At 46.3% G+C, this 19,452-nt stretch overlaps 1 protein-coding gene across 8 annotated transcripts in view; it reads left to right on the top strand.

Annotated features, from left to right (window-relative positions):
- Nucleotides 1-3,567: 3,567 nt before the first annotated feature.
- The window catches only part of NSD1 (nuclear receptor binding SET domain protein 1), a 121,395-nt gene continuing 105,510 nt past the window's right edge, over nt 3,568-19,452 (top strand). The window contains exons 1-3 of one of the 8 annotated variants that reach the window (XM_028497870.2): nt 4,235-4,426; nt 5,554-5,667; nt 6,408-6,497. In XM_028497870.2, the coding sequence (XP_028353671.1) occupies nt 5,638-5,667; nt 6,408-6,497 (120 nt within the window). In that variant the 5' untranslated portion in view covers nt 4,235-4,426; nt 5,554-5,637. The other 7 variants (XM_055080014.1, XM_028497864.2, XM_028497862.2 and 4 more) reach the window with 7 other exon arrangements.

Below are 19,452 nucleotides of genomic sequence, written 5' to 3'. Positions count from 1 at the left end.
CGCACTACCCTCTGGCCACACTGAACTGTGGTCAATTCCTCCAAAGCCTGGTATTTCTCTGGGCTCTTCTGCTGGAATCTCTAGCTATCTCCTCCTTTCCAAACTATTCCTGTGAGTCCTTCTGGACTCCCTCTAGATGTCACTTCTGTGGAAGACCTTCCCTGACTGTCCCTGAGGCCACCCCAGCTCCCCCAGCACCTCTGGCTTCTCTCTGAGTACTCAGCTCTCTACCTTGTTACTTCTTCTCTGCCTTTCCCACAAGGCTCTGAGGGGGAGCTAAATAATTATCTGCTGAATTAATTAATTAAGGGGGGGGCAGTTGTAAGAAAAAAGAAGTACACTGGTGTAATGTCTCGGCAGGTATCTCTTTCAGCAGGTTAGGAGTAACAGTAATTTACAGATGAAGAAACTGAGGCTAAGGTAATCTCACTTTGCCTGCCACTCAAATTCCTGAGCACCTGTGGGCAAGACACTGTGCTGGCCCTTCTCATAGACAGTATCTGGAAGGTGTGCTGGCTAAGAGCAAGGGATGTGAGGCTGATCACACCAGGTGACAGGACTCTGAGACCTTGCAGAAAGGCTTAATCTTTTGGACCTCATTTCTTCACAGGGCTGCTAAAGGGTTAAAGGAACTCATGCGTGTCAAGTGCCCAGCATGGTGTCCAGTACACAGCATAGACTCAGAGAGTAGTTACTGATGCTAATCTCTGTCTTAAGGATGGGAGGCACAGGCCCAGAAAAGTTCCCTGTGCTGAGACAAGGAGGGCCGGCCACAGCCAGCCCTATCCCTTCTTCCCCCACTTCAGAAGCTAGTGTCCTTGTGAGAATATTGGGTCCTGTGGGTTCCCTCAGCCCAGATCTGGCACACATGAGGTGCTTGGCCAGTGCCTGCTGGATGGGGAGGCTCCAGTGGGGGCTGCTGTGAATGAGACCTCTGAAGCCATATTCCACTCTAAGAGGCAGGAAGGGACACTTCAGTCATTCCAGGGAAGTCCAAGAGATTTTCTCTGGGATTCAGTCTTTTTCCCGAGACCATCAGTAAGCTGTTCATCCCCAGCTGCCCGTCCCCCTTTAGCCCCTACTCCTATTCCGTGGGGCCTGGGAGGTTGGAGAGCGGGGTTCCTATAGGGCAGGGATGTGTAGAGGTCAGCCCTGGGGGGAACCACTGTCCCGGCCCCTCTTCACACCTTAGCGCCTTTATTTAACTGTTTCTTCCTAAGGCCTGGGGCTTCCTAAGGCAGGCATCTCATCCTTTGTTTACCCAGCACCCAGCAATACTGCCTGGAATGCAGGAAATGGTTGCTGAATGAAGCAGTGAAACACATTTCAGCATTCATCAAGTGCTCAGTCTGTATAGGCCCCTAACACTTACTTTCACCTTGCAGGATCCTCACAGCCACCCTGTGCATTGGAAGCCACAGGTGAGGAAACTGAGGCCTGGGGCTGTTAATCGACCATCTCAAGGCCATACAGTGGCAGCTCACAGGCCCTCAGGATGGTCGTGGGAAAGTAAAGGGTTGAGAGTAACCTTAATGAATTGGGGCAACTGGCAAGGGTAACTGTCAGTCAGAAATGATTGGCTCAAATTATTAGGTGTGAAAAAGGAACCAGTCAGAGCTCCCCCACTGAACTGCCTAGAAGGGATTAGCAGGAGTCACTCCTTAGTAGAACAAAGGGCAGGTCCCTGTAGGGCAGTACCCTGGGGTGTAGACCCAGCTATTCTCTGGCTGGTCCTAGCACACAGAACACTGCCAACCTGACTTCGCACCTGGGAACAGTCAGGGTACCTCATTCTCTTGAACAGAAGGAGGCCTTCTGGGGTCACAGTGCCCCTCTCATCACTGTGGTTCCAGGGGGCACCTTCCTTCCGAGCCTGCTACTCTCTTGACAGGGACTGCATCCCAGCACTTAGGTGTGGTAAGGACCTGTTGTGTATCTCCTTGGCTGGTCTGTGGGCCTTGGAGGGCAGGAGGCTAAGGGTATCCTGAGCTCCAAGCCAACTGGGGCCAGTTTGGGGGTGAAGCTTGGAGAAGGCCGAAGGATGAAATCTAGGGAGCTCCATGCCAAATCCAATACCGCGCAGAGCAACGCCAAAAGTGGCCTTTCTCCCAGGTGGGCTCACGGTTAACAGATAGAAGGATGGCGGGTAAACACTCCACTGGGGCAATAATTATGCACATTTACTAAGCCCTGGGAGGAATGGTAGTCACGTGGCTCTCGAGGGCGGCGCCCTCAGCTTTGAGATGGAGTTAACTCTAATCACAGAAGGCTTTCTGGAGGAGGCGGAATTTTTATGGCGGTCGATCGTGGTTTTCTCTGAACAGCGAGGATGAGCTTAGCACTCTAGGGACCAGATAGGTCCCGAGGTGAGCTTTTGGTCGGGGAGCAAGCCCGGGGCGGGGGTCGGAGTTGGATCGGGTTAGGGGAAGGGGCTGGGGGGGTAGGCGTCGCGGGGTCAGGTTGTTTGGGTTCCCCCGCTTGCCTTCACGTTGTCTTTTGTGATTGGACGCGCTGCAGCCGCGCTAGGCCGGTGCTGCGGGGCCCCGGGCACTGGGTGCAGGCCTCGAGGTGCCAGGCGCCCGAGAGCAGAGCGCCCCAGGCCAGGGATTAGGCCAGCAGGCTTGGCGGGGCCAGCCCGGCGGTCCGCCCTCCCAGCGCTGTTCCGCCGGGGTCCCGATGCCCAGCCTGCAGGGGTGAGGCGCGCGCTCCCCGGGGAGCAGGGCTGCTGAGCAGGCGGCCTGCGCCGGGCGGAGGTGGCACGAGAGGGCCATCTGCCTGGGTGCAGAGAACTGCAGCGTCCGCCGTGCGAAGCGCGACCCCTCCGGGCCCCCAGCTCGCGTCCACTGCCCCGCGCGCACTCACCTACTGACGCCCGCCCGCGCCCCCGGCCCAAGTCCCAGTGCCAGGCCCAGACCCGGACTAGGCGCGGGAGGCGGTGCAGGGATTGATTAGTGGACCCCTCCCCCAGCACTCCCCTCGCCCCGCCCGAGGCTGCGAGGACCCCTGGGCCCGGGGGTGGTGAGGGAGCTTCGTCCCCGCGGTGCCCGGGCTGGGGACTCGATCTCACTGGGCGGGGGCCGCACCGCGGCAGGCCGAGGTGCGGGCGCGCTGTCAGACTGCTGCCCGGCTCGGGTGCGGGGGGGGGGTGGGCTCAGCGCGGGGGTCGCCCGGCCTCATCCCCCCTGCCGAGGCCACGGCTGGGCGGGCAGTGCCCGGGCCGGTAACCCGACCCGACCCAGCTCCCGGGAGCCGCTCACCCCGCACGGCCGGGCAGGGGGAGGGAGAGGAATGGGGGGGAGGGGGAAGGGAAGGGGTGGTGGGTGAGGGGCTGTGGGGACCGCAGGGCCGAGTTCCCGGCCTGTCTGCGCTGCTCTAGGGTGGCTGCCTTTGGTGCCTGGACGAGCCAGCCCCCTGCCTCGCGGGCGTCGGGCCTGCGGCAGGAGGGAGCCCTGGGGCTGTACAGGCTTGGCTCGGGGAGGCAGACCCGAGCTGCTGCCTCCATTTTGTTTCCTGCTCAGCTTGGTCTGTAGTGGTGGTGGTGTGGGCTTGGGGTGCGGCCGGGCAGGGGGTTCACCTGCGGCCGCGCCTGCTCGGGGTTTGAGGCCTCGAAGACCCCAGCCCCAGCCCCCAGGTGAGCCCCGCGGTAGGAGGGGGGTTGCCTTGGCCTCGGGCCGAGCGGAGCGGGCTGAGGGCAGGTGCCCAGTGGATGGGGAACCAGGGCTGTAACCTAAGATGGAGGCCGGGACTGACGCGGGCCCGAGCGGGGCTGGCGGGGCGGTCGGACAGGCCTCAGCCCGGCCAGGTGCCGCCGGGGCTGGGTCTCGAGACCGGTAGGGTGCTGGAACTGTGTGCAGCCCGGGGCCGGCGCAGCTCCCTGAGGTAGGTGAGGGGATCGGAGTGCCACCCACGACGCCCGCAGGCCCCGACACTCCGGGGAGGCGCGCGAGGCCCCTGGGGAGCCCGCCTCAGGCCCCGCCCGGGCAGCCGGGCCGGCCCGTAGGCCCGGGCCGCGAGCTGGCGCGCAGGGGGAGGGGAGGGGGCGGCAGCGGCGGCTCCGCTGATTGGGCGGCGCGCTCGCGAGCCCGACTTCACCCGCCCTGAACCCCGAAGAGTGAGGCAAAGGAGCGCGCGCCGTGGGGGAAGGGGTGCGCGCGCACTCGGGGCCCCAGCCGCACGCGGGCCGGCGCGAGGCGCTCGGTCGCTCGCGCCGCCGCGGGGGCGCGCGCGGTGGGGGTGTGAGGAGGAGGAGGCGGCGGCGGAATAGGCCGGGGCAGGTCGCATTCGCTGCCTTCTCCCCTGAAGAGAGACGCGGGGGGAGGGGGGTGCGGCGAGCGGCTCCGCGCTCTCCCCACCGCTCCGCTCGCGCCCCAGTGTAATGAGGGTCACCCCCTCCCCCCAGCCGGCCCGGGAGGGGGCGCGGGGCACGGTAACTAGTGCGCTGGGGTGGGCGGCGGGCAGGCGCGAGCGGAGGGGGGAGGCGGCCGGGCGGGGAAGATGGTGGTGGCCGTGAGGTGAGGGGCGCGGGGGAGGGCCGGGCGCGGCACAGGGTTGGTGGCCGGCGGCGTTGCAGCCGCAGGCCCCCTCCCCCTCCATCACTACCAGCAGGGCTCAGGCCTAGCCGGCCGGGCCGCCGCGAACTTCCTCCCCGCGCGGCCAGTGCCCCGCCGGCCTCCCGCGCGCACCTCGGCCTCCGCCTCCCTTCAGGTAGCCGGCTGGGGGGCACGGGGCCGGCTGCCCTCCTGCAGCAAACTTTGCTTGGTGCTGAATATTGATGAGTGAGATCGGCTTGGCCAGGAGGTGCTGCCGGCGCTGTGGGAAGGAGCGCGGCCCGGGCAGGCGGCGGCGGCGTCGGCAGCAGCCATGTTTGTCAAGCTGTAGCAGCTGCTGCTGCCCTGACTCGGCTTCTCTGGCTGCCTCCGTTTCTCCCCCTGCCGCGTTCCAGCCTCTGGGCCCTGCAGCCGTGGACCGAGCAGGCCTGCAGTCAGAAAGGCGAGCTTCGGGGTGCACCCGCTTCGTCCGACTCGCCTGCGGCCAGAGCACGGCCGCTGCAAAGGCTCCGGCGCCGGCTGGGGCGCAGGGTGCAGCGCTATTGTGACCGCTGCGCCCGAGCGAGCCAGAAAGGATGGGGGGGATAACCTTTTTGTGCAGCGTCCCGGAGACCCCCTCGAAACCTACAGCCCCCTCCCTTCGGGAGATCCGGCCACAGGACCCCCAGCGGGGGAATGGAAGGACTATTGCTGTTTGAGATTTGGAAATTTCTTCTGCCAAAGGGATTTTAATTTTAGATCAGCCCAACTGTCCACCAGTCTGCAATGCAGAAAAAAGGGACGGCTGTTTCCATGTGGCAAGATCTGCCCATCTCCGGGAAGATGGAGTTTGCGGAGTCTCTCCGAGGCCATTTTTCCATCGTCAGCTGGGGAACTTTTTCCTTCCATGGAAGTGCAGTAGAACTAGGCTTCGAGGCCACTAGGCCTCGAGAAGTGGCTGCCATTTTGAAGATAAGAGTCAAATGGCCTATTAACTCAGATTAATTGCTGTGTTTTTGGATTCCAGGTTGATGCTGGCCCAGGATGGATCAGACCTGTGAACTACCTAGAAGAAATTGTCTGCTGCCCTTTTCCAATCCAGTGAATTTAGATGCCCCTGAAGACAAGGACAGCCCTTTCGGTAATGGTCAATCCAATTTTTCTGAGCCACTTAATGGGTGTACTATGCAGTTATCGACTGCCAGTGGAACATCCCAAAATGCTTATGGACAAGATTCTCCATCTTGTTACATTCCACTGCGGAGACTACAGGATTTGGCCTCCATGATCAATGTAGAGTATTTAAATGGGTCTGCTGATGGATCAGAATCCTTTCAAGACCCTGAAAAAAGTGATTCAAGAGCTCAGTCGCCAATTGTTTGCACTTCCTTGAGTCCTGGTGGTCCAACAGCACTTGCTATGAAACAGGAACCCTCTTGTAATAACTCCCCTGAACTCCAGGTAAAAGTAACAAAGACTATCAAGAATGGCTTTCTGCACTTTGAGAATTTTACTTGTGTGGACGATGCAGATGTAGATTCTGAAATGGACCCAGAACAGCCAGTCACAGAGGATGAGAGTATAGAGGAGATCTTTGAGGAAACTCAGACCAATGCCACCTGCAATTATGAGCCTAAATCAGAGAATGGTGTAGACGTGGCCATGGGAAATGAACAAGACAGCACACCAGACAGTAGACACGGTGCAGTCAAATCGCCATTCTTGCCATTAGCTCCTCAAACTGAAACACAGAAAAATAAGCAAAGAAATGAAGTGGACGGCAGCAATGAAAAAGCAGCCCTTCTCCCAGCCCCCCTTTCACTAGGAGATACAACCATTACCATAGAAGAGCAATTAAACTCAATAAATTTATCTTTTCAGGATGATCCAGACTCCAGTACCAGTACATTAGGAAACATGCTAGAATTACCTGGAACTTCATCATCATCTACTTCACAGGAATTGCCATTTGTAAGCAGTTTTTGGTACAACTTAAATATATACATAAATGTATATATACAGGCAACTTAAAGGGAAACTATAAAAACCAATTATAACTAATTGGTTTTTTGTTGTTTATCAGTTCACAGATGAAAGCCTATTGCTAATGATAAGCTTTTTGGGGAAATTATACTTTGATTTAAAAAATCATCTTCTATTATATGAGTTTGGTTCTTTTTTGATTTTTCCTGGTTAACTCTCCATTGAGGACTGGCTAAGAGTTAAACTTTAAGGGCATTTGATTGAGTTCAAATTTAAATGTTCAAGATGGAGGTATACATTTGTTTAGCTTTTTCATTTTTAAGTGAGCTTGGCTTTGGCTTGCTGGTATCATGAGTACAGGTGAACCAGTTAATTACTTGGAGTCCTGTTTCTGTGTAAGGCATGGCTTATATTTTTAGTTGATGGGGTGACTTTTGCTGCAGGTTGAAGTGCATTTGGGGTAAACATTCAGAGTAGCTAAGATGAGAAGGCCTTCTTGGACATCAGTCAGAATTTAAATTGGGCTGATTTTCCTGAACTACCTGTTGTACAGCATCCTATGCTTCAGGTAACTGCCACCATTAAAACCTTTCCTAGTTTTAAATTTTGAAGTGTATATAAACGTGTGGTATGGGTGTATGTGTATAGAAATGGAAAAAAATGTAATTTGAGTTACTCGTTAGTGCTACATACTATTGTTAGATTGTGGTAAGTGATAAAGTTTTTTTAAAAGTTTGATCTTACGCAGAATTTTTTGACTCTTCCTAGTTAGCTAAATGATCACTTGACTTCTCTTAGCCTCAGTTTAATCACCTTTAAAATCTGATTGTTTTAACATGATTGTTAAAAGATTCCTTTCAGCTTTAAAAATTTGATTCTGATTTTGTTTCTGTCCAGACACATTGTCTTGGTCACCTGTAATGTCACCAAAGAGGATCCCATTTCCTCCCAAAATACCACTGAAATACTATGTAAAGATTTAATCAGAGAAAATTTTATGGTGTGTGATGATAGTTATGAGTGCATTAAACATTCATTTTACTGTATAGCCCTGCTGTTCTTTAAAGTTAGAGTGAGAATGTGGGTGTGTCACTTTTGTTTCTGTTGATTCATATCTTAAATATGCTTTAGTACTCCTTGATTTCTTAGCTTGCAGTTGCAGATTAAAAAAATTTGTTTTGGTAGTAATTTAGTGTTTGTATTGTCCGAGGTATTTTTCAGGGTGGATAGGCTGTATTGGCAGCTCAGACAAATCCTTCTTCGTGGGTTCACATTGAAATTTATTTTACACATATATAGTTTTGTCTTTTTAACATAAAAACTTAGATCTGAAGGTGGAGATACATGTTCCTCTAGAAGGATACAAACATAAATGTAAATCTATGTGTTTCTTATCAAAGAAATGTCAGTGGAGTATAGGTTCTATTAAAAACAATTGAAAATACTGGCGCCTATAGAAAGTGTGTTACGCATCTAAAATGAGAGTTAACAAACTTGTATAAATGTAGAAAAACTTTTCAGGTAGAAAATCTAAATTGCTCAAAAGATTATGGACTTGAAGAAGCAAGTATCTTTATTCTTTTTTTTTTTTTGCCCCCACACCCGGCTGTGCTGCTCATGGCTTGCGAGAGCTTAGTTCCCAGACCAGGGACTGAACCTGGGCCACAGCAGTGAAAATGCCAAGTCCTAACCACTGGACCGCCAGGGAATTCCCATCTTTATTCTTTCATTCTGGTTGTAGATGAAATCTGTTGCTTTGATTTTCGCCTGTGATATGTGTATGTATATATTTTTGCCTTTGATATTTTTTAACTGAGGATTTAAAGTGTAGTCAATCTCAAAATGCAAATGTAGTTGAACAATAAGCCTGGGAAAGGTGTAATTAAAATTAATTTCTATATAGCCACACACTATTAATGTTTTGAGACTATTCACAGTTGATTGGTTGATGCAGCAGGTATAGAGTCCTTACTCTGTATTAGATCCTGTGCTCAGGGCTAGAAATTAGAAAATCTTTTGCAAATGCTATTTGTCTTTTTTTCTGTCTGTAATATTGTGATAGAATGAGATTCTCCTGATGAGATTAAGAGTAGTTATTAGGGTTTTAAGCCCTCTGTCTGGAATTAGGGAAAGACACATAATTCAGCATCATATTGCCAGTTGTTTTGTACAACTAGCTATCAGCAGACTTTTTGCCTCCTGTCATAAATGAGCAGCCTCTTCAGTTTACCTTCATGTTCTTCCGTTTTTTTCTGTGTACAGTGATGTGAAATGCTTGTCATTACAGTTAATAATCCTGACCTGGTGCTTTTATATTTAATTGGGTTGATACTGTCTAATTTTTGCCAATGTACATAAACAATGTACAGTGCTTTGTACATTGTAGATACTTGAAAAAATCTTCAAGGAAGGTTGGTCCCCAGAGCTCCAAGTTAAAGCAGTCAATAACTTACAGTTTATTTAGTGCTTTGGTCTGTATTATCTTATTGGGTCTTCATAGTCTTGTAGTAAAAACAGATGTCATAGAAGACATAGATCAACCTTCAAGGCACTTGACGTTATTGGAGACAAGACTGAAACCCTTGAAACCATAGAATTATCTGAGTACTCTTGTTTTTCTTTAGTGACTTTTGAAGGTCTCTGACACTCTTGCCTGGGCCTGAAGTAACTCATGGTTTTCTCACTAGGCTGATTGCAGCAGTTTGTTTGCTACTTTTCCTCACTTAGATATTTTATGGAGATAAATATGAATAGAGTTAATTTATGCTATGGTGGTATTCATGAATTTGGGGATCCTCAAAGTTCATAGGATGTAGCCAGCCTCCAGGATGGTCTGACATACATTTTAGATTAGTGATCCTCTTTATCTAAAGAAGACTGCTAAAAATGAATACACTCAAAATGAGGACTAAAATTTCATAAGTAAATAAGGAGAGAAAGGTTTATTTAGGATTTTATATTGAAAAGTAAAATTAAGAATTATAAAAGTAAGTTTTATTTATTTATTTTTGAAAAGACATATTTCTTTTTTTTAATTTTTATTTTTTATTTATTTATTTTTGGCTGCCTTGGGTCTTTGATGCTGTGCGCCGTCTTTCTCTAGTTGCGGCTAGCGGGGGGCTACTCTTCTTGCAGTGTGCGGGATTCTTATTGCGGTGGCTTCTTTGTTGCGGAGCATGGGCTCTAGGCACGTGGGCTTCAGTAGTTGTGGCACGTGGGCTCAGTAGTTGTGGCTTGCAGGCTCTAGAGCGCAGGCTTAGTAGTTGTGGTGCCCGGGCTTAGTTGCTCCGCAGCATGTGGGATCTTCGTGGACCAGGGCTCGAACCCGTGTCCCCTGCATTGGCAGACGGATTCCCAACCACTGCGCCACCAGGGAGGTCCCTAAAAGTAAGTTTTAAACCTTTATCAAAATTTTGATTATGGGACTTCCCTGGTGGTCCAGTGGCTGAGACTCCGTGCTCCCAATGCAGGGGGCCTGGGTTTGATCCCTGACTAGATCCCACATGCTGCAACTAAGAGCCCGCACACGGCAATGAAGATCCCACATGCCGCAACTAAGACCTGGTGCAGCCAAATAAATAAATACTAAAAAAAAATTTGTTTAATTATGATGGCTACTGTTTTTTATAATAAGGCAAGAATCAAATAGATTTTTAAAAATTTTGTCCAGCAAAATTGTACCATAGGAGATGGCATACTTTATTTTGCTTCATTTTCTCATTATGATCATAAGGAGGATAAATTTCTTAAAATATTTAAGGACTTAATCAGTCTTACTGAGGTTTTTGTTTTAAGAATATCCATTATGGAAAATTTCAGGTGTATACCGAAAAAGAGAAAATAGTTGAATTTCCATGTACTCCTCACCTAGCTTCAAGAATTACTGATATTGGGACTTCCCTGGTGGATCAGTGGTTAAGACTCCGTGCTTCTGCTGCAGGGGGTACAGGTTCGATCCCTGGTTGGGGAAGTTACACATCCCGCGAGGTGCACCTACTTCCCTCCCCCTGCAATAAAAAAGAATCAATGATATTTTGTCAGTCTTGTTTTATCCTCTCTCCACTGTGTCATTCACTAACATTTCTTAACCCTTTGATGTTCATATCACTCTTTGAAGCTCCTGTCCTGTATCCTTGTCAGTTGTCACTTGTTTACTGGTTGACCTAGATCAACTTTTCCTTGCCTGTAATTGGGGTGATTCTTCTTTATTATTTACATTGACTTTAAGGAACACAGCATCTTTTTGACAGATTTGTTTGCAATTTTACCTTGTAATTGATTTGCAATGTAATACTAGTTAGTGCTTCATTAGGACACTGTATTGTACATGGGATGGATGTTTGAATAGAGATTTTCTTGGCCACTTAAAAATAGATATCTTGGGACTTCCCTGGCGGTCCAGTGGTTAAGAATCCGAGCTTCCACTGTAGGGGGCATGGGTTCCATCCCTGGTTGGGGAACTAAGATCCCGCATGCTGCGTGGTGTGGCCAAAAAAAAAAAAAGATATCTTAGTGTTGTAACAATATCCCCCGGTACAATCTTGGAGATCCAGAAAATACAAACCACTCCCTGTACTAAGTTCTGTGCTATGGATGTTTACATGGTTAAGGAGATCAATGGAGAGATGAATGAAACTTAGAGCTTCAAGGAAGAAGTGGGACTTGAATTGGTCTTGACTGGGTTAGGTTTGGTTAGGTTTAGAAGGGTACTTTGGATAAAGAGAACTAAATGAACATAGTATTTTCAGAAGGTTGGGTAGGATGGGTGTCCTCAGGTAATAAGGCCTAGAAATCCAGACTGTGGCATTTGGTATTGATGTGATAGGAACTGGGATCCAGTGAGGAATTTCAGCTGAGAAGTGATTCGATGAAATCTGTGTTTGGAAAACTTTGGCTAGGAGAGAGCAGAGGCAGTGTTAGGATGTAGGAGTCTGTTGCAGTAGTAATTAAAAATTAGAATTGATCAGTCAGTAGTAGAAAGAAAGGGGATAAATCCCAAAGATTATTTCAGAGGAGGGAAAATTGGCAGCCCTTTTAGGGTTGCCTGGATTGGAGGCAAAATTGGAGCCTGGATTTGAGGAATGAAGGAAAGAGATAAGTGCAGACGATGTCCAAGGCTTGTCTTGTTGTTGCCTGAGACAAAAATGATTCCTCAGGGGTTTTCTGCTCTTCCCTTCTCATCATCCCAGCAATTCTCTACTCCCTCCTTTCCTGTCTCCACACGTCTCATTTTCTGCTCTTTATCTGACTCTGTCCTTGCTGGAGGCCCTGGTTTTATTCATTACTCTTTCCTCCTTCCCTCTGGGATCTTTATTCTCAACCTTCACTGCATCACTTTTTCTGCCTAAAAACAGAATGACATCTTCCTATTCTAAAGGAATCTTCCTTTATCCTGTAACCTCTCCGATTATCTTTCCTCTTTACTGGTGAATTTCTTGAAAAAGTTGTCTACTTTGTTTACATCTCCTTAAGCTCTGAATTGGCTTCTGTACTCTGTTGAAACTGTTCTTTTCAGAGTTACAAATGACACCTCCATACTTATCCTACTAGATGTGCAGCATTTTGGCCGCGACTCCTTTTATGACTGCTTGTTCTCTTTTCTTCCTCTTTCCTTCATTCTCTGCAGCCTCATCCGCTTTCATTGATTCACTTTACTGCTTCTCTACTGTGTGAAAACTCTCTCAATCTGACTTCTGAGCTTCAGACCAAGAAACTCAAATTGCCACCCAAGTTTCTCTTCCACCTGTATCATACTCACTTTTTTAAAAAAGCTTTTAAAAAAAATTATTGACATTGCTTTTTAATTTTTATTTGTTTATTTATCTATTTATTTGGCTGCGTTGGGGCTTCTTTGCTGCGCGTGGGCTTTCTCTAGTTGTGGCGATTGGGGGCTCTTTGTTGCAGTGCGCGGGCTTCTCGTTGCGGTGGCCTCTCTTGTTGCGGGAGCACGGGCTCTGGGTTTGTGGGCTTCAGTAGTTGTGGCTTGCGGGCTCTAGAGTGCAGGCTGAGTAGTTGTGGCGCAGGGGCTTAGTTGCTTCGCGGCATGTGGGATCTTCCTGGGCCAGGTCTCGAACCTGTGTCCCCTGCATTGGCAGACGGATTCTTAACCACTGCGCCACCAGGGAAGTCCCCATACTTACTCACTTTTGACCCTATCTCTTTTATTGCCAAACATGCTTTTCCTTCTGTCTTAATGATGGCATCATCCTCCATTTCTTCTCGAGGCTGGATTCACTTCTTTGTTTATATGATCAAAATGCATTTGAGGGCCTCCTCTGTGCTAGGCACTGCTAGTATTAAAAAAGGGAAAAACGTAGACTTGCTTTTAAGGAACTTTACTGTGGAAAACAAGTGTAAACAATGACAATACAGAATGCCACATGGTCTGATAGGTGTTATAGGTACTATGGGAGTGTGGAGGAAGGCATGCCTGGAGTAATCTGGAAGAACTTCACAGAGGGTTATATATAATTTGAGCAGAGACATGCCAGTATGTAAGAAGGAATAGCATATGCAAGTGGCAAGAAATTCTTTGATAGGAATCTGAGAGGAGTGGGGTTGTCAGGAGATAAAGTGTAAATATAGGCCTTGTATTCCATGCTGTAGGGTTGAAATTTTATGCTATTTCCATTCTACTATGATGTCTTTATTACTGGTCTTCATATAGTTTTTCTCTCCAGTCTGTGGAGAGACAGACAAAATTACCTCTGACCTCCAAAATGAGAAAACTAGGTCTCTGGTTAAAGCTTTACCTTCAGTGCCTCACTCCTCTCCCCATTTGCCTAACAAATAAGCCCAGATTCAGTGTCCTCTTTGATAGGACCTCATCCCGACTTTCTCTAATCTCATATGCTACGCCCAGGGAATCCTAGCTGGGTTCAGTCAGGCTGAACTGTTAGCCTTTGTCTCCCTGATGTGATTCATCTTTTTGCATCTTAACAATGTGTAGCATGGTGCCTTCTTTGTAGTAGACGCTCATATATTTATGGAGTAAAAGAATGAATGGTGCTATTACAGAGATACAAGTTGGGAATGAAAGTAAATTTTAGGTAGGAAGGTGATGAGTGGACTGTGAATGCTCATCCTCAATGTACCAAATTTCAAAACTTCAGTGATTTTTTTGACTTTATCTCCTCATGCATTTAATTTCTAAGGGCTTTGAATTTGTGCTCCTTGTATCTCAAGCATTCATTTTTCTCTCCATTCTCACGTTTAATCTCTTAATTAAGGATATTAAATCATAATAGTTTTAAGTTGGATAGATCCCTTGAGGATGTACTGTGCTACCTGTTTAGTAGAAGTCCCTTTAATCTCTCTGAGGCCCAGTTCCTCATCTCTAAATGGGGCAAATACTGTGTAGCCTACACGTTTGAAAGGATGCAACAAGATAATTTATCTGAAGCAGCTAGCACAGTACTAGTTCTGAAGTAGGTGCTCAGTAAGTGATGCCTATTATTATTATATGCCAAGAGCCAAATGGACATTTGGAAAAGTTAGTTGTGAATTTTGAGAAACATATCTTTGCACTTTTGCTTTTTTCTCTATTCTTCTAAACTCTTCTTCCTTAATTGGTAAGATAAAGGCATTAAGTATTTTTTCTGTTTTTGTTTAATAATCAGGAGAATTTGATCCATTTTTTGTTTGGTAATCGGGAGAATTTAATTTGGGCCATAGAATCAGTATCTCTCTGCACTCCAGCTGTTAAGTAGTTTAACTTTATTACATTGTTGCTTTTTGCTGGTTGTCTTTTGTCATGGAAATAAATGTTTCATTTCCACTCCCTGGTTTTCAGGAGAGCCCACCTCTTTTCTGGTGGTGGGTTTGATTTTCATTGAATGATCATTTCTGAAACTTTTTTAATGATCTCAAAATGTAGCCTTTTGAAGAAATTGCTATGAATATTTTTAGTTAGAAAAGTAATATAAATTCATGGTAAAAGTGAAAAATGGAACATTAAAAAAAAGGAACTTTATTTCTGTCACCCCTCATATGCTCCCTCATTTTTGGGGGGGGCGGGGGGACCCGCACTCTGCAGCTTGTGGGATCCCAGTTCCCTGACCAGGAATTGAACCCTGGCCCTCTGTGGTGAAAGCACAGAGTCCTAACCACTGGACCACCAGGGAATTCCCAGTTGTCCCTCATTTTCATTCTTTATATTTTATTAGAATTTTCTTTGTGTTTATGTACCTTTTTTATCTTTTGGTAACACGAGTGGCCTGATATACATATTATTGAATACCTAATACGTTGAGGATATCCATTCATATGAGCACTGAGGTAGATCTCCTTTTTTTTTTTTTTTTTTTTTTTTGCGGTACACGGACCTCTCACCGTTGAGGCTCCGGACGTGCAGGCTCAGCGGCCATGGCTCACAGGCCCAGCCGCTCAGGGCTCTCGGGCCCCTTCCCGGACCGGGCCATGGCTCACAGGCCCAGCCGCTCCGCGGCATGTGGGATCCTCCCGGACCGGGGCACGAACCCGTGTTCCCTGCATCGGCAGGCGGACTCTCAACCACTGCGCCACCAGGGAAGCCCCCATATATATATATATTATTTTTTATTGAAATTTTTATTGAAATCACTGTAAGTTCACATGCTATTAGTTGTGAGAAATAATACAGAGAGATCCCATGTATGTTTTGCTTGGTTTTGCAATGATAATGTTTTGCAAAAACATCTAATAGCACAACCAGGATATTGACATTGGTATAATCCACCAATCTTATTCAGGTGTCCCAGTTTATGTTTTTCATATTTTTTTTTTAAAGAAAATTCTATAGTTCTATAAGGACACATTCCAGATGTCCCTGGTTTTACTTGTACTTGTTTGTGTGTATGTACTATGTTAAGTTCTCTGCATTTTTATCGCCTGCGTGGGTTTGTATGTGCACTACCACACTCAAGATGTTGAACAGTTTCAATGCCACAAGGATATCTTCGGTGTGCCTTTTATTTATTTATTTATTTATTTATTTATATATTTTTTGCGGTACACGGGCCTCTCACTGTTATGGCCTCTCCCGTTGCGGAGCACAGGCTCCGGAAGCGCAGGCTCAGCGGCCATGGCTCACGGGCCTAGCTCCTCCACGACATGTGGGATCTTCCCACACCAGGGCATGAATCCCTGTCCCCCGCATCGGCAGGCGGACTCTCAACCACTGCGCCACCAGGGAAGCCCCTGTGGGCCTTTTATATCACACCCATCTTCTTCCTGGCAGTTCTTCCTCCAACTTTTGCCAACTACTGACCTGTCCTTTGTTTCTAAAATTTTGTCATTTCAAAAATGTTCGTAAATGGAATCATGCAGTATATATATAGCCTTTTGAGATTGGGTTTTTTCCACTTAAAATTCCCTGGAGAGTCATCCAAGTTATTGAGTATATCAATATTTTATACCTTTTTATTACTAAGTAGTATTCTGTGATACGTATCTACCACAGTTTGTTTAACCATTCACCTGTTGAAGGACATCTGGGTTTATTCTAGCTTTTGGCTATTAGAAGTAAAAGTGCTGTGAACATTCATATACAGGTTTTGTGTGAACATAAGTTTTCATTTCTCTGGGATAAATGCCCAAGAGTACCATTGCTGAATCATATGGTACTGCATGTTTACTTTTATAAGAAACTGCCAAGCTGATTTCCAGAGTAACTGTACTATTTACATTCTCACCAGTAGTGTATGAGTGATCCAGTTTCTCTTCCTCCTCACCATAATTTAGTGTTTTCACTATTTTTGTTTTAACCATTTTGATAGTTATGTAATGATATCTCATTATGGTTTTTGTTTTTTGTTTTTAATTTATTTATTTTACTTTCTTTTTTGGCTGTGTTGGGTCTTCGTTGCTGCACACAGGCTTTCTTTAGTTGCAGTGAGCGGGGGCTTCTCTTATTGCGGAACACAGGCTCTAGGCATGCAGGCTTCAGTAGTTGTGGTGCACAGGCTTAACTGCTCTGCAGCATGTGGGATCTTCCTGGACCAGGGCTTGAACCTGTGTCCCCTGCATTGGCAGGCAGATTCTTAACCGCTGTGCCATCAGGGAAGCCCTCATTATGGTTTTTATTTGCATTTCCCTGATAGCTAATGATGTTGAACATCTTTTTGTGTGTTTATTTCCCATCTGTATATCCTCTTTGGTGAAATATATTCATGTCTTTTGCCCATTTTCTAATTGGATTGTTTGATTTTAATTGTTGAGTTTTGAGAGTTCTTTATGTATTCTAGATGATCTACATTCTTTATAATGCCTGTATACAAGTCATAATTTTTAAGTATTGTTTCTACTTTTAGATAACTTATTAAAGAAGCAATAAAATCATACAAACTTGTGGTTTCCCCTTAATAAATTGGAACAGATTTTAGTGTTTGTTACTATTATTAGGTGAAATTACTTTATTAAGGCCTCTAAAGTTCTTTTCACACGTCCAGTGACCTTACATAAAATATCAATACTATAGTACTGTGTTAAAGATTGCTGGAAGGATAAAATCCATTTTGGAGGATGAACAATTATATTTACACATTAGATTAAATTAAAAATAATTACTGGTTATATGATATCCCCTCATATACCAGGCAGAATCTGAAGGTAGTCTTCCTTTGTAAATTACTGAGGGTATATTCCTCTTGGCATCTCTAATTTCTCTTGATGTGTAATTGGAGCTGTTGGGGATCCCTGGTGAAAGTCGGCAATGTTCAAGATTTTTTGCCTCTCCCATTGCGGAGCACAGGCTCTGGACGCGCAGGCTCAGCGGCCATGGCTCACGGGCCCAGCTGCTCCGCGGCATGTGGGATGGGATCTTCCCAGACCGGAGCACAAACCCGTGTCCCCTGCATCAGCAGGTGGACTCTCAACCACTGCGCCACCAGGGAAGCCCAATGTTCAAGTTTTATCTATACCCAGTAAAAATAATAGACAACAATGCCATGCTAATTGTTATTGGAATTTTATATCCAAAGGGATTTTTTTAACATTTCATTTGGTTCAGTGGACAGTGTATTGAATCTGTTTTTATAATAGCATATGAAGAAAAAACACTTCCACCATGCCATGATCTGTAAAGAATTGCAGAGCAGTTGTTGAGAGGTAATACAGTGCTACATTTGAAGTGCTTCCTTTTTTTTTTTTTTTTTTTAAACGTAGTAGAGCTTTGAGGCAGAAGTGTTATAGTGCAGGTAATTAAACCACTGAAATTAGTTCTTTAGTGGAGTAGATATTAGAGTTTTAAGTAAAGTCTTGGTAGGTACCTTATTAATTTCATAGTAATGTCTGTGGAATTATTTCCTAAGGATAAACTGCTGATAGGGGAATTATCAGGGCAATGGGTTAAATTTTTTGTCTCAGGTGTACCTACTTCTGTATGGCTTTCCAAAAGGAGTGTACCATTTCACACAGTTCTAAATAGTGTATATACGAGTACAGCATTTTCCTCTCTTTGATAGCATGCCAACTTTGATAGCATTGATGTTTTAAGTTTTTTACTTCGTTAAATAGGTGCATACTTCTACCACAAGTTTGATTTAATTAATACAACTTTATTGTTGAAAATGATTTCTTTGTTTCTTGTTTGTATTTCTGCTTTGGCCTTTGCTGTCCATATCCTTTGCTGACTTATCTGTCTGGATTGTAGTGTTTTATAGCTATTATCCTTTTATCTTACAGACATAAATATTTCTTCTCGATCTGTTTTTCATTTTAGTTAATTTTCTGTAGTTGTAGAGTCGAAGTTTCATTTTTCGTGTATCCAGATCTTATTGGAGTAGTTTCTTTTATTGATTGGAAGTTTCTATATGTTCGCAGGCTCAGCGGCCATGGCTCACGGGCCTAGCCGCTCCACGGCATGTGGGATCTTCCCGGACCGGGAAGATCGTGCAGGGGCACGAACCCGTGTCCCCTGCATCGGCAGGCGGACTCTCAACCACTGCGCCACCAGGGAAGCCCCCCATTAACTTCTTAAAAAATTAATTAATTAATTAATTTTTATTTTTTGGCTGCGTTGGGTCTTTGTTATTGCACATGGGCTTTCTCTAGTTGTGGTGAGCAGTGGCTACTCTTTGTTGCAGTGTGCGGGCTTCTTGTTACGGTGGCTTCTTTTGTTGCGGAGCATGCGCTCTGGGTTTGTGGGCTTCAGTAGTTGTGGCACGCGGGCTCAGTTGTTGTGGTGCACAGGCTTAGTTGCTCCGCGGCATGTGGGATCTTCCTGGACCAGGGCTCGAACCCGCATCCCCTGCATTGGCAGGCGGATTCTTAACCACTGTGCCACCAGGGAAGTCCTATTTTTAATTTTGATAAAATATACATAGCATAAAATTTACCATTCTAACTTTTTTTTTTTTTTTTTTGGCTGTGCCATGTGACTTGCGGGATCTCAGATCCCTGACCAGAGATTGAACCCAGGACCATGGCAGTGAAAGTCTGGCATCCTAACCACTAGGCCACCAGGGAACTCTACATCCTAACTATTTTGATTTGTACAGTTAAATAACATTAAGTGTGTTCACATTTCGTGCAACCATTCTCCAGAACTCTTTCCATCTTAGAAAACTTACCAATTGAATAACTTGCCTCTTCCCCTTCCTCCCAGCCCCTGGTAACCACCATTCTGCTTTGTCTCTGAATTTGACTGCTCTGAATACCTCATGTAGAATTATACAATATTTATCTTTTTTGTGATTGCCTTATTTTACTTATGTAATGTCCTCAAAAGTTCACCCATGTTGTAGCCCGTGTCAGAACTTTCTTCCTTTTTAAAGATATTCTGCTGTATACCACATTTTCTTTATCCATTTATCAGTCGATGGCCACCTTTTGGCTATTGTGAATAATGCTGATGTGAACATAGGTGTACAAATACCTCTTGTGGATTCAGTGGGTATTCTTTTTTTTTTTTTTTTTTGGTGGGGGAGGCACATCATGCAGCTTGTGGGCTCTTAGTTTCCCACCC

This window comes from Physeter macrocephalus, chromosome 2, assembly GCF_002837175.3.
Source record: "Physeter macrocephalus isolate SW-GA chromosome 2, ASM283717v5, whole genome shotgun sequence".
In the NCBI taxonomy this organism is placed as follows: Eukaryota; Metazoa; Chordata; class Mammalia; order Artiodactyla; family Physeteridae; genus Physeter; species Physeter macrocephalus.
Note: the sequence above shows the minus strand (reverse complement) of the source record. Positions and strands in the feature narration are given on the sequence as shown.